The following is a 14592-nucleotide window of genomic DNA, read 5'->3' on the forward strand; positions in this document are numbered from 1 at the left end:
CATTTGGAATCCACTTCATCTTGTGTCAGTAAGTTGCATAGTTAAGCTGCTATTACTATTATTATTGATTATATTGATGTTGTTAAATAAAACAAACATTTTATCTACTAGTTTAATAATCTTACAGTAGCACAGATGTAGCTACCAGGGTCTCAGCAGCGTGAGCAGGATTAACTGCTGGTGTCACACAGAAATGTCAAAACAATTAATCTGGAACCGTGACCTAAGACAAGAAAGCCTGGAAAGTTGATCTGGCAGCCCTTGTTGCTGTTGGCACAGAGGGAATGGAAGGACAGTGTGTGGGGAGCACCAGCTCCCAGAGAAGGAGCTGCCAGCTCTGCTTCTCTTTCACTCTTATCTCTCTCAAAATAGCATCTCTGCGGAGAGAGAGTGGCCAAATAGCTGCTTGTAATCCTCGCTGGGAAGGGAATCAGCAAAGCCATCGCCACTGACAAAACATCTGGTAGTCCCTAAAGTTCTTTCTGTGGGCTTTCTGTTCAATTTAGTCTGCTTTTTACCCCTTTTCTCTGTGTGTATATATATATGTTTAAAAATGCACATATGTATATGTGTGTGCATGTGTGTGTGCAAGATAATGAAAACCATAGCTCTTCACATAATTTTATGCTACTTTGGAGGTGAAATCTTCACTGTCCCTGGATATTTCCTCTGCTCTCCAGGTATCTCTTCCTTCTCCCTGAAGGTTGCGCTCCTTCCCCCGGCAGGAGCTCAGGTTCTCTGTCGGGGTGGCTGGATCCTGACACGCATCACAGCAACCTGTGCCTGCTGGAGCAGGGGCAGATGCTCTGTGCTGTGGACTGTGAAATCATTTGTGAAGTGCTCTGACCCTTTGCCATCACCTTGAAAAGCCTCAGCTCTGGGCTAAACACTGTGGGCCTGAAGGGAGCTCTGCTGAGAGCCCCACACCTCTTGCTGCACTGCAGCACCATTTCCCTTGCACAGATTCCCTGACTGAAATTTCAGCTGAAAGGGAAACATGGAGAAGGATCAAGCTTTCAAGGCACAAGTGCAGCTGTATGTATTTATTTGTTAAACGGTGATGTGCAGCTTTGGGAAGAGGAAGGGATTTCACCTGTAAGTGCAAAAAAATAGATTCTAACATACTTTTAAACAACGTCCCATTTTTTGACTCTCTGAAAGTGAAGAAATACTTAAGGTGCCTTGCTCTTCTCCCATCGCCCATCCCAGCTCCTCTGTAAGACACACAGTTGGCAGAGTCACTGAGCTGCAGGACCACCTGAATTCCTGCCAGCTCCAATCACTGCCCACCCATGGCACCAAACAAACAACACCAAACCCACCCCCCTATTCCAGACATGGACCTGTCTTTGAGGACTCTTGTTTTCTGTTCTCTCTGATTCCTTCCAGATTGCCTGAAAAATCACTTTGTTGCTGTAAATGCTAAAATCAGAGACTTCTAGAAGAGATCTGGCAATAATCTCCATAACTCATTCAGAGGGATGTTCACAAGACCTTCAAACATGAGTAGAGGCCCCGTAATATTGTATTTAGCCAAGTCTATCTCTGTGTTTCAGCCTGTCCAAAATATCCACTGTGAATTAGGCAACTGGCCCTGGTCTTAATTGATTTTCCTATAATCCTGGAAGAAATTATTTTCATTCTCAAATGTTTTCTTTCTGCTGATAGCGAGTACCATGCAAATCTTTTAAAACTCCTCACATTTACTGCTGTGGAAATGTAATTGTTAATCTGTCCCCCAGATGTAATGTTTTCACTTGAATCTTTCAAAGCAGAGCATGAAAATAAAGCAAGCAGCATTCAATTTGGAGCTTTGTGAAGGCAACCAACACATTTCATATTTTCTCCAGCTTTCTGGGGAAAGAGGATTTGCAGGAAAACAGGGGAGCTTCTCCCCTCCCAGTTGATGAAGTCCCAGAGGAGATGTGCACATAAGCAACTCCAGACCAGTGGGGCAAAGTGTCATCATGCAGAACCTGTGAAGTCTCAGGCTCTGCAATAGAAGGTGTTCATTTTCTGTGCAGAATTTGGTCTTCCAACACTCTGGAATTTTTCTAAAATAAGTCTTAAATCTAAAAAATCTTAAATGCACCCCAACTTACCTGAACCTCAAGGGGAACACTTAAATCTTAGTTTTAAGCCATTCCCTTTACGCCTTGATTATTTTGGAAATAGTCAGACTTCCCATGCATGTAAAAATTCCCCATTGATCCCTGATCTGCTCTGGCATTAACCCATCATCTGGTTGTGATTCCTGTGCTGCAGGGTGCCCTGAGGGGAGCTTTGGCCCGGGCTGTGAGTCCAGCTGTCAGTGCCAGAACGGAGCTGCCTGCGACCACGTCAGCGGAGCCTGCACCTGCACAGCAGGCTGGACAGGAACCTTTTGTGAAAGAGGTACTGCTGCTCCCCCTGCTCCCTTCAGGATTCATGGAGAGTTTGTTTTGGGTTTTGTTCAGAGAGCAGGTTTTACAGTTGACAGCATTGGATCTAAATGAACCACTGAACTTTATTGGAAGCCGATACTGAAATGTGAACTCCCCTCCTAACTCAGCAGAGCATCGTGCTGGGTGCCAAATGTTGGGCACGTGTTTTCAAATGTTAAAATTAGATATATGCTTAAGGCTTCTGCTTTATGAGTCTTTATGAAGACTCTTTTCAAGCAGAGTCCCACTGTTTGAGCACTGAGCAAGGGGAAGCTTGCTCAGTTCAGCCTTATGCTTGCTTGTTTCCAGTGCCTCCCTGAAGTGATTTCGAGAAAAACATGGATGTGTGCATCATCCCTGTGGAACTCTTTAAGAACAGATTCACTTCTAACTTAAATAAATCCAATTCTATTCTATCTATCACCTAGTCATTTGGTAAAGTGTTGGACTGGATTCTTTAGCTACGTTACGGTGAGTCAGCCTGTGGCATTATCACAGGAGGTTGCTGTCATGCTGCATCATTTTGCAGATTTTTTTGTATAAAAAAATACAAGAAAAACAATACAGGGCCATTCAGACACTGTGAAAGTTAAGTGTAGGTGATTGAAGATTCTGCAGATTATGGTATTTGAGCCAAAGTCACAACTCTTTTGCATGGAAAGCAGTTTAATCAGCCAGTTTCAGCAGCGAGGATGGAGGGAAGTGACAGCACTTGCAGGCAGCTGCTGCCCTCTCATGGGAAGGAAGATGCTCCACAGCCTGACCAGGAATATGGCAAAGGCACCCACAGGTTGGAGTTGATATTCCTTGTTATTGTTTCCCTCTCATTCTTATCAGGGACTATGATACAAAATAAAAATTCTTTCCAAGGTTCTGATGCAAATTGCACCGTAATTCATGGTTTCTCCACTATGTCCCTTTTTAATGTAATTTAGCTGAAATCTGTTTGCCTAAATCTACTATTTTTTTAATTATTGTATTTTTATTGTAAAAAAAAAATGAGGCAGTTGTCTGTGTTGTGTAAATCTCTTCATCCCAGCAGGAATTATAATGGGAACAAAGAGGCTAAACATCTTTTGCCAGAATAGGTGTGAGGAATATAGAGAAGACTAGGGGATTCTGTTGGTGGAAAAAAAAAAAAAAGAACAAATCTCAGCTTCCAAATCAGTCACATTGGACATTTGTGTCTTTTTTTAATTCCTGAAAGAAGATTGTGGAGGGGAGAGAGAAAGTTAGGGCTTCCTAAAACACCGTTTTCCACGTTTTTTCTCTCAGGAAGGCAGAGTGTTTGCTCTCAGCTGACCTGGGTTACCTCTTAACTTAGGAAGTTCCAACCAGAACAGTTTGGCAGCTTCCAAAAGACGCCGAGGGAGGAGAATATGTGGGTGGTTTGCCCTTGGTGGAACCTTCTTGGCACCTTCTCTCGGAGGAGCTGCAGCGCTTCTGTTCCGAGTGACTGGGAGACTGGCAGGGTTTCCTTCTGGCAGGGATGTGCTTTTTGCCGTCCTCTTGGCAATCCACCCACGTTGGCCAGGCTCTGTGCCTTGCAGGCAGAAATTCACATCGAGCCCTGGCTGCCTTGGACTTCAAACATCCTGCTGATGCCTCAGCCCGTGGCTGGGAAGGGCTTCTCCGTCATCACAGGAATGTTGAAACTGAGACTTTTGCACCCTTCTAAGTCTGAAGTCCTAGGAGAAGACAGTACCTTACAAAATGTGATTTTGGTTGATATTAATAATTAATATTACCCCTGCACAGCACGGTGTTTGAACCTGCAGTCGTTGCTTTTGGTATTTTGCATTGTGGCAGCACAGGATCTGAATTCAAGCTGAGACTGCAGAAATTCCAAAATTTTCCTTTGAATTTTTGGTTTTCATTTGGGGAAAGTTTCTTCCCATTTTGGTGGGAAGCTGCTGTTTCTTTTCATTAATTTGCTGCCCTCAATATGAATTAAGTCTGTTGCAAAACACCACTTCAAGTGACCATTTCCAAGCTTATTTGCCACAAATTTCCATAATCTCTCATCAATATTTGTTAGAATTGTTAATGTAATCTTAGTCCTTGCTGAGTCTCAGTCTATCTATATCATCTGTCAGTAATACAGATAACAGCCAAAGCCACACCATCATCATCATCATCACCCAGCAGCACGGGACACTTTCCAAGCTCCCTTGTAGCAGGAGACACTTTTGCTCCAGGGCTGCTGTTTCATGAGACCTTGCTGTGAATTATTCAGGAGCTGACTGAACTTCAGTGCTCTGAGCCACGGGATGCTGACAAAAGACCTCACACTCTTCAAAGTACTTTTGTCTGTCCATCAGCATCTCAGTTCTGCTCTGCCCTGAGTCACCTTTGATCAGCTGCTCTTCATCTGGTACCACTCAGTGGTGCTGCTGCCTCTGCAGTTGTGCTGTGGTCACATGTAATAATGATGGGGAAGAATAAAGCCATCAAGACACTCTGAAAGAAAATTAGACGTTTCTGAAGGTGGTACATGCCTGCTCCATCTTTCAGCCCTGCTCAATGCTTTGTAAAAATGAACCTTGTGAATCTTGTGACTCTTTCAAAGGAGTTTCAAAAGCAGCAAAACTGCTTCCGTTGCAGAGTAGGTAACAATTGCAAATAAGGCTGAAAACAAAATAATCTACAAAGAAATTATTTTAGTCTGTGAGAGCAATCTAGGAAAGGCTTCCTTTGAATTTTCTTGAAAGCAGCAAGCGATACAAGCGGAACACTGATGAAATAATGTATGTTTCTTCACAAGGTCTCGCATTACCAAAGGAAAATGATCATTTCTGGTGGATGCTGCTAGCAGTGCCACCAGCCAGCTTCCACATGCGAGTGGAGAATGTTATGTGCTCGGGCAGAAGGTGCCAGAGGGACACAGGGAGTTCTGGCTGTTCCTGGCCTGAAGCAGCAGTCAGTGTCTCTGCATTCCTGGGCTCTGCAAGGGCAGGGATCACAGCCAAGGTGCCTTTGTAAGTCCTTTCTGTCCTGTTCGAGCACAGGCAACCTAAGTGTCATCTTCTCCAGAAAAGATGCTTCTGTGCTCACCCACTGCTGCAGGGCTGGGGTTATAATGCAATTCCAGCTAAACAGGCAAGGCGGAAAAAAAAACCCAACCAAAAGAATCCCAACCCCAAAACCAGTCGTTATTGTGATAAATATATCAATGCTTACTCTAAATAAATGTAAGAATCTGCCATGCAGGAAGCCTGAGCCACGAGCTCCTGGTATGTGCTGAATGACCCAAGGCTTGTGTCCAGTTTTGAGATCAGGCCAACAGAAGAATTATCCAGTTCATTGATTCATCTGTCCAAATATCCCCAAATACCAAACAATTAGTGCACTAACTGGAGGCAGAAGGAGTCTCAGAGCACTTCCATAATATATTTATTAATTGATGCATTAATAACCACAACATATCACCCTTGTGGAGCACAAAACTTGGCTCTTGCATCTGAACTGCTGTGGGATCAGCACTGCCAGAGGATGGACAGATTGAACCCTTCCCTTGGGATTTCAGCAGTTAATCATTACCATAGGAGAGCCCAGCAAGATTCTGTTCTGCTGAGATGAAAGGGGAAAGTGAGCACAAAGTGGATGTCAAGGAATAGCTGACAAGGCTGTGCAGCCCCTGTGTTAAAGAAGAACTTGGTCAGCCTTTGAAGTCACTGAGGGTTCAGCAGGAGGAGCTGAGCCATCCTTGTGCTGTGCCATGTCTGCTCCTGAAGCAGGGGGAATGGGGAATAACAGATTAAACCTCACCCTGGTGGCTCTTCCTTGCACTTTGGTATCTCCTCTCTTCTGCTGAGCACTGAGCAGAGGCTGGTGATGCTCTATTGCCATGAAGCCCTTTCTCTGTTCTCCTGAGGCAGCACAAACCTGGGAAGGGCAGCAAACCTCTCTTGTGCCAGGGAAGAAGCTGCAGCCTGGGCAGGACAAAGGGAAGAGCAGCCTTTTGATTTTGAGTGGATGAAACAACCATGTGCAGTCACAAGCTGAGCAGCAGAGCAGCCAAAGCAGATGTTCAGTGTTTTACACTGTCACTGGATGATGGTCCAAATTTTCCCTCCACTTGTAGCCAGAGCAGCCAGCAGTGGCTGGAGAACTGAATTTGCATCTGTGGAAGAGGCAGTATCACTGACTTGGACAAAAAGCCTGGGCATGAAGAAGCCCCAGGGCAAGAAAAGGGACAGAAGAGTGCAACAGTGGAAGATTCACACAGAGAACTCACTGGCAGTGTTCAAGGCCAGGTTGGATGGGGCCTGGAGCAGCCTGGTCTAGTGGAAGGTGGCAGATGATCTTTAAGGTCCCTTTCAACCTAAACCATTCTTCAATGACACCAGTGTTACTCTGACCTGGGAGAGAGCTGTGAATTAGTGTGGAGGGTTGTTGGTCACTGTAGATGGTGGTAATCATTTTAAGATTCTCTTAGGAATCCAGTCATTATGATTTCATGGTAGAAGTGTGAGGATTGGATTTTAAATAAGAGTTTATATTGAACAAGAAGGACAAAGAAGTAAGTTTTACTGAACTACTGCTTATTTTACTGAATTTATTGCTTATTTTACTGAATTTACTGCTTATTTTACTGAATTACTGCTTATTTTACTGAATTACTGCTTATTTTGTGAGCACCATCACTCCTGAGGTTGATTCAAGGATTCTGTGGAAAGAATGATGTACAGTTGTGTATCTATAGATTTGTTATTACTTAGTGCAACATAATATCCTGTACTGTGCGACATAATATATGCACTTATACAATCTAAACACACACACAGAGGTTAAATTAAGGCTATATAGAGAATGCATTTTTAAACTCTGCATAGCAGCCTTAGTGTTGTTGTAATGCAGCATTTGGGGTATGACGTGGCCCACTGACAAGCACTGATCCTTATTTTCCCTGCTGTCAGCACTGGTACAGATAACAATTGAATCCATGGGGCTGCTCTTCCTTAGTCCAGGTTCAGTTCCAGATGTAGGTGCAGAGCTCCTTCGGCTCCCTGGGCTTGTTTTGCTACATTTAATTTGTCTTGGTTTTCTCTGCTCATTCACTTTGCCAGTTTTTCATTCCAGCTCTGAACTGCACCACTGTGGCTTAGGTTCACTGTAAAAGAATCATTAGAAAAGAGTCAGGACAGTAAATGGGAGCAGAAGTTTTGCATTTCCAGAGGGAGGAAGGTCAGCAGGGATGGCCCTGGAGTCCTGTGTTACGTTGAATTATTTCCTCTGTCCATTACAGAGGCACAAGGAACAGCTTGTGTGAATCCAGCTCCGTTCTCTCACTTGTTTTATGGCTTTTCAATATTCTCAGCTCTATTTTCCTGTGCAGAAATCTGTTGCTTGTGTAAAAGGGTCACATTTTTCCAAGATGCACTTTAGCAGAACTAGGCAGGCTTAACCCTTGATGCGACTTTGGTTCTTAAGCATCTGTGAAAAGACGAGATGGAGTTTATGCAGAAAAAAAGAAGCAGGAAGTGTGCTAAAAAAGGAATGTTTTGCATTTCCAGCTTGTCCAGACGGATTCTTTGGGATTGACTGCCACCAGGTGTGCAAGTGCAAGAATGCTGCTGGCTGTGACCACGTGCTGGGCTCGTGCCACTGCCTGCCGGGCTGGCTGGGGGAGAGCTGCGAGCTGCGTACGTACACCCTGCTCCCACCCCAAACCTCCCTGGGAATGGGGTCGTGCCCTGCCAGGCCACACTTCCAGATATATTGTAAATGCAGCTGAACCCATGGGAAGAAATGCTGATGTCTGACTCCAGTTCAGAAGGCTGAATGATTTCTTTATTATAACTATACTAAAATACATTAATATACTATTTAAAAGAGATACTAAAGCTACAAACCTACTTGTTCTAACTGCCATATCTCACTAACCCACAACTCGTGCCCCTCTCTGAGAGTCCAGCCACAGGTAGGTTGGATTGGCCACCAGCTCAAACAATCCTCACCAGAATCCAACCAAGCAACCACCCCAGGTAAACAATTCTCCAAACACATTCCACATAGGAAAAACAAGGAGCAGAAATAGAAATTGTTTTCTCTTTCTTCTCTCTGTGAACCTCTATAAAAAAAATCTTGAGAGAGAGAAGGATGTGCTTGCAACACAGATAGATCACCTTCCTTCCCAAATATACCAAAAGAGGGAAAAATTTTTGGTGGCTGTGTAAAATCACCACCTCTTTATAATGTTTTTTTTTTTGTAACTCGTCAAAATGATAAGCATCAGGTTTTAAATAGCAGAGCTGTTTCCTGCCATATGACAGCTCCCTGCTTTTTATTTTTGTATGACATTAGGAGATTAAATGTTGTGTATCTGTTTCTGGTGTATCTCATATAATTATCAATTATGAAGTGTCAGATTAGAAATGCGCAAATTGGAAAAATCAGAGCTGGGACTCTTGTTATTTGAGCATGACAAAATAGTTTTTAAAATAATTGGTAGGAAAGTTATTTGTTTTAAAATAAATTTCAGCTTCCCAGATGTTCACAAGTGTGGATTATCCCACAATTTTTAAGCTAACAGAGTGCTTGTATGTATACATATATAAAATTGGCTATTCTGAGAAATTTTCATTCCATCTCATGGGAAATTAGGTCATTTTCTTTAGCTGCATGGCATTACATATGGAGATCACTGAACCTATTTGCAAAGTTTAGTAAATAAGTGGGTTTTTTTAAGATTTTCAGGTTTTACCTTCTCAACTTCCTTGTTTTCCTTTAGGATGATGTCATGGTCTAAGCTTCCTTTTGAAAATATGAGTGCTGTCTGCAGGACTGGGGTGAGGAGCTGGGCTCCAGGGCAGCTTCACAGCGAGCCAGCTCTGTGAGGGAACACTTCTTTAGTCCATACGTCATGGCTTTCTGCAGTAGAAAAGTGGTTTAATTTGGAAAATAGAGAGCAATATGGCTTGTATTGAGGCAATGCTGTTCTTCAGCCATACACTATTTTATCATCAGCCCTGTTTGAGGGCAGTGCTTGCTCTTCATAATATTTTCCCTCACCACTCAACACAGCCCATCTTCTGAGAAGGCTTCTCCTGCAAAACCCCCTGCTCCTTTGTTTGCAGGTGGGTCAGTTCTGCTGAATCTCCCCCATTTTAGACACTTTTCCTCACATCCCACCGCTGCAGTTTTTTGCCTCCTCGTGCCCTCCCACCGGAACACTTGGCTCTCCACCTGCACCACCTGAAGATGGTGGAGGTCACAGCCTTTGAGTGTAGATTAGTACAGTGAGCACAGGACAGAAGCAGACCAGAGTCACCTTTCCATGCCACAGGTCAGAAGAGGTGCTGCTGGACAGGTGCAGTATTTGCTCCTTGCTCACAGCCCGTTTTTCCTGTCCAGCCACAGCACTGGCAATGTGTCACCTTGCCCCTTCCCCAGTCCTTAGCATTAGGGATGGGAAGCTTTGCTGCATATGTCATTAAATTCAATTAAGAGTTGCAGCTCCTTCTCCGTGGCCTCTGGTGCCCTGCTTTACTCACATTAGGGAAAAAATCCTATTTATTGTCTTGTGCCAGAGCCATTAGAGCTTTGTGCTGGGCTGATTTATTCCTCCTGCTGGTGAAGGTGCCAAAGCCCCTGAGGCCTCCATGAGTGAGAGAGGTCAGCTAACAGTGCAGGGTGTCTCCTCCTTTCCTCTTGGCTAAGTGAGGGATCTTCATTTTGATTTTACAACTGGGCCTCGTCCACTCTGCTCCAGAGCTGCTCAGAGCAAGGCAGCTCCAGGTGGGAGAGAGCTCAGCCCTCCCCATGCTCCCAGGGTGTTTAATATTCACCTTGCCTGTTCCTGGGACCCACCAGCTCCAGCAGCTGGAAGGACAGCACCCGTGTGGAAGTAATCAGATTGCAGGCAATGTGCTGGAGGATATTGAGGAATAATTTTGGCATCATGGGATTTGAATTGATCCTAAGCCAGCCATGCAGTGAGTTTTATGCTCTGCTATCTAATTACAGGCAGTACAGACAGTGATGCCTTTTGTTGAAGCTGCCTAATGCTTTCCATTACCAGACTGTGGATTTCAGTTGTTTGAAAATGAATTATGTTAATCTGGGCTGAAATCTGCCAAACAAGCTCTGCCTCAGCTTCAGTTTGTGCTTGGAGATTTTATTTGGGGATTTTTTTTGAGTGTCCACCTGAGGTATTTTAGGTTTCCAAGAAAGAGGCTTAGGAAAAGTATGTTGCCTATTCTCTCTTTTTTGTTTGTTTGTTTTGGTTTTGGTTTTTGTTGTTGTTGTGTTGTTTTAATGAATTGTTTCACTGAGTGCAGTGATACCTCAGTGATACAGAAGTGAAAACCTGACATTTGGCATTTCTTTGTGATAGAAATGTAACCTTCCTGTCTGGATACCCCATCCCTGGAAATGTTCATGGCCAGGTTGGATGGAAGGAGCAACCTGATCATGACAGGGCATCCCTGTTCATGACAGAGGTGTTGGAAATTGATGATCTTTAGGGCCTCTTCCAACCCAAACCATTCTGATTCACTGCAAATTCATCCAAAGTTTACAAACTTAAAAAAAGCCAACCAAACCCTCCAAAAATCTCATGCTGCATATGGTCTGTAGCAGATGTACACAACTCAACATCTGAATTTTGTCTTAATTCTGTCAGTACTAAACATGCCTCTTTCTGGAGCTGTTGGAGTTCAGCAGAATCTTCACTGATGTGGCTTTTTGTGGTAAAAAAGAGACCACACTGATCTGAAAAATAAATCATTACAGAAAAATCTGCTCAGCCAGAGGCACTGATAACAGGGGTTTGACATTTCATGGTGTGTGAGCACTTGAATTTGCAGATTCCCTGTTCATTTAAAGCTAAAACTTCATTTTGTAGAGAATAATCCACAGAAGTCACTTGAAATCAAAGCTCCTGGACACCCTGTAGAACATTACAGCCCATCATTTTCCTTTGCTCCTGGGCACTTTTGAATTCTGTTGACTTCTAGTCTGGAAGAAAAGTCTCCAGTTTCTTGTGTTCCTTACTCTGCATGAAAAAAGGGATTTTAAAAACTGCAAACAAATAAATCCTCCTCTTGCAGAGGAAAGACACCAAGACGAAAATTTTGAGCCAGGAAGAAATCTATTAATTTAAACTTTTGGATTAAGTTATCTCTCTTCTCTCATCATGAAGAAAGGAAAGGCCCAGGGATATGTGTACATTCAGTTGTGGAACTCCACGAAATAGTCTCAGTATATCACTTTTTCCCTAAATCTTCAGAAAAGTACTTTGAAAATCAATATTATCCCACCAGGATGCAAAACAACATTTGTGTCTACCCAGTAGAATACTTAAAATTTTCTTCTCCACAAATTTTTGCATTCTTATCAGAATTTTCACTGAAACACCCTATTGTCTTTTTGGTAAGTGTAACAAGAGCTTTGCACATACACTCCAAAAACCTCCCACAAACCACTGGTAACCAGTCAGGGGATCTGGTGATGAGCTGGTTTTTCCTTTGGCTTGGTTGTGCTATAGTTCTGGTCTGTATTGTGGAAATATTTAGTTCTGCTCCCAAAACCCGAGCCAGAGCTCTGTAGATGTGCTGAACTTTTCACTTGGCAACCAAGCTTCATTTGCAGAACAAACTTTTAGCTGTGATGGGATTGAGCTCCTGCTCTTTCTTGTGGTTTCAACATGGATGGGCTCCAAGTGATGACAAGAACGAGCAGCATAGAAAAGAAGTCCTGGGAGAAATGGTGTCTGAGAACCAGGCTGGGAAGCTGGAAGCCTTTCTCAGATGGGGAGAAAAGGGCTGAGAATGGGTCAGAGACTGTCAACCAAGTTCACTTCCAAGATCAAGGTGGTTTCACACCTCCCTTCTGTCCCCAGGGGCTTGCTCTCCCACAGCACTGCACCATGTTCACTGACACCCTCAAAGGCAGAGAAGTTTGAGTGAAAATTCACTATTTGGCTGTGAAACCTGGAAGATGTCGCATTCAGCGAGTGCAGGACGCTCTCCTGGATCAGGGATCCAGGCTTTTTTTGCCTCTCCAGTGCATGCCAGAGGTGCTGCAGGGATGAGAGGCTCTGACAGGAGACCCTGCAATGCAGAGCAAAAACTGTGCAAGGAGGAGATCCAGCTCCATCAACCCCCTTTATATTATTTTGGGTGATATCTGAAAAAAACAGGGTAGCAGAACTGTCTGTTCTCCACCATTCAAAGCTATCCAAATCTCCAGTGCAATGGAGACTGCAGGAATTTTATCACTGCCATTTTTCACGGGGAGCAGCACTGAAAGCAGAACGTTTGCTTGCCAGACAACTGCATTAAGTTTTCACCTGGGAGCCAGCTGCTTAACCAAACTCATTGAAAATATCACCCCTCTCTGACCAAAGAAAGAGTCTGGGTGAGCAGAGGCACCCAGCTGTGCAAAATGAACACTGAAAACAATGAAGTTGTCAGTTCTCTTACCAGGATGCAAATAAATACCGGGGCTGTCAGGCTGGCGGTTCTGCTGGGCCATTAGTTTAGCACAAAGACATTCTGCAGAGCAGGGGATGACAGCTGATCCATCACCCCCAGTGATCCAGCCCCTTGATAGAAACCTCTTCAGAATGGGCTCTGATTCATATTTTTAACCCACATTATTAGGTTAGGCTTTCATAAGACACGTTATCTCTAAACTGCGAGTGTTGCAGAGCAGTTTCAGTTTATGTGAGCTTAATTTGCAGAATATCTTTTTTTTTTAATGCAGTTTATGTGTTGGCTGCTATTGTGGACTTAGCAGTGCTGAGTTAACAGTTGAACTTGATGATGCTAAACGTCTTTTCAAACCTAAATGATTCTATTATTGTTTCTAGAGTCAGACATGGTTAATATATGGGGTTTTATATATATATATATATATGTATTTCCAGGTATGGTGAAGTCACCATTCCTTGAAGTGTTCAAAAAACAAGTAGACACAGCACTTTGTGATTTGGTTTAAGGATCATGATCGTATTTGGCCAAAGGTTGGACTGATGATGTTGAAGATCTTTTCCAACCTCAATATTCTATGATTTTATATGGCCTTAGGCACCCTTATGATGTGAAAAGTGTCATTGGAGCACAGCTCCAACCTGATTTCCCTGGCACTGCGTTGTGCTCTGTGCTTCCTTGGACACTTCCTGATGGGGTTTTATGGAATTCTGTCGTTGCAGCCTGCCAGGGGAGCAGCTACGGGCCGGGCTGCAGGAGCACTTGTCACTGTCACAACGGAGCTCTCTGTCACCACGTCACCGGGGCGTGCCTTTGTAGCCCAGGCTGGAAAGGAGCAACCTGCCAAGAAGGTACAGTTGGAAATTCAAACCCCTGGCTGTGGATTATAGCAGGGAAAAATAAAACCCTTTTTTGGGGAAAGCTCACTGGTATTTTAGCTCTCAGCTCGTTGCCCTGAGTTGTCGTTGGGTTTGGATCTGCGGTGACGTGAATTGGTCCATTAAGTTAATCCGTGACACTGTGTTGTAGGATCCCAGTGTGCACAGGGCAGAGGGGTGAAACAGCCATAAACTGGAAAGAGAGCTGATTTTGAAGGCTGATGAAGGGAGAAAAGGTCCATAAAACTCCCAATTATGACGCTGAAATGAAGCTCTGTTTCTTTTCTATGGGCTGCTTTACTGTCCCATGCTAGACTGATCCTCGGCATTACCTTGTGCTGTTCCAGACAGAGCCTAAATCCAGAACATGTGAAAGGCATTGAGCCTTCCAGCCTTGGCAATCAGACCCATACAAGAGGCTTAAGCACAAGCCCAGCTCCACAGAGCCTTAAGAAGAGGCTGGCAAAGAAAGGCTGCACTGTGGCTTGCATTGTACATCCTAATCCATGCATCCCAGGCAGTAGGAAAAGTCTGTCCATCCCCATTGCAGAGCCTCCTTGTTCTGTGCCTTCCCCAAGAGGTCCCTGGGGTGGCAGCAGTACCATGGAGCTGGGAATGCTGCTGTGGGTGCTCCTGGGTGAGCAGGGATTTGGAGTCAGCACCTCCACTCAGACTCTGCCCTTCAGCATCACAACAGGATTGTTAGGGAAAAGGGATGAAAGCTGGCAGGGGGAGAGTGATATTTAAATTTAGCACATTCCCCTTTTAAAACTTCATATGAAAAGGCCTTTCCATGAAGGATTTAAAAATTGGGAAGGCATCCAACTGTTCTTGACAACATGTACCTATCTTTTG

At 44.0% G+C, this 14592-nt stretch overlaps 1 protein-coding gene across 1 annotated transcript in view; it reads left to right on the forward strand.

The window, feature by feature from the left end:
* LOC128792900 (multiple epidermal growth factor-like domains protein 6) overlaps positions 1 to 14592 on the forward strand; it is a 188200-nt gene that overhangs the window by 154906 nt on the left and 18702 nt on the right. Inside the window, exons 23-25 of the mRNA XM_053951790.1 lie at positions 2266 to 2394; positions 7940 to 8068; positions 13582 to 13710. Coding sequence (XP_053807765.1) covers positions 2266 to 2394; positions 7940 to 8068; positions 13582 to 13710 — 387 coding nt within the window. The remainder of the gene's footprint in view (positions 1 to 2265; positions 2395 to 7939; positions 8069 to 13581; positions 13711 to 14592) is intronic.

The sequence above is a fragment of the Vidua chalybeata genome, chromosome 10, assembly GCF_026979565.1.
Source record: "Vidua chalybeata isolate OUT-0048 chromosome 10, bVidCha1 merged haplotype, whole genome shotgun sequence".
Taxonomy (NCBI): domain Eukaryota; kingdom Metazoa; phylum Chordata; class Aves; order Passeriformes; family Viduidae; genus Vidua; species Vidua chalybeata.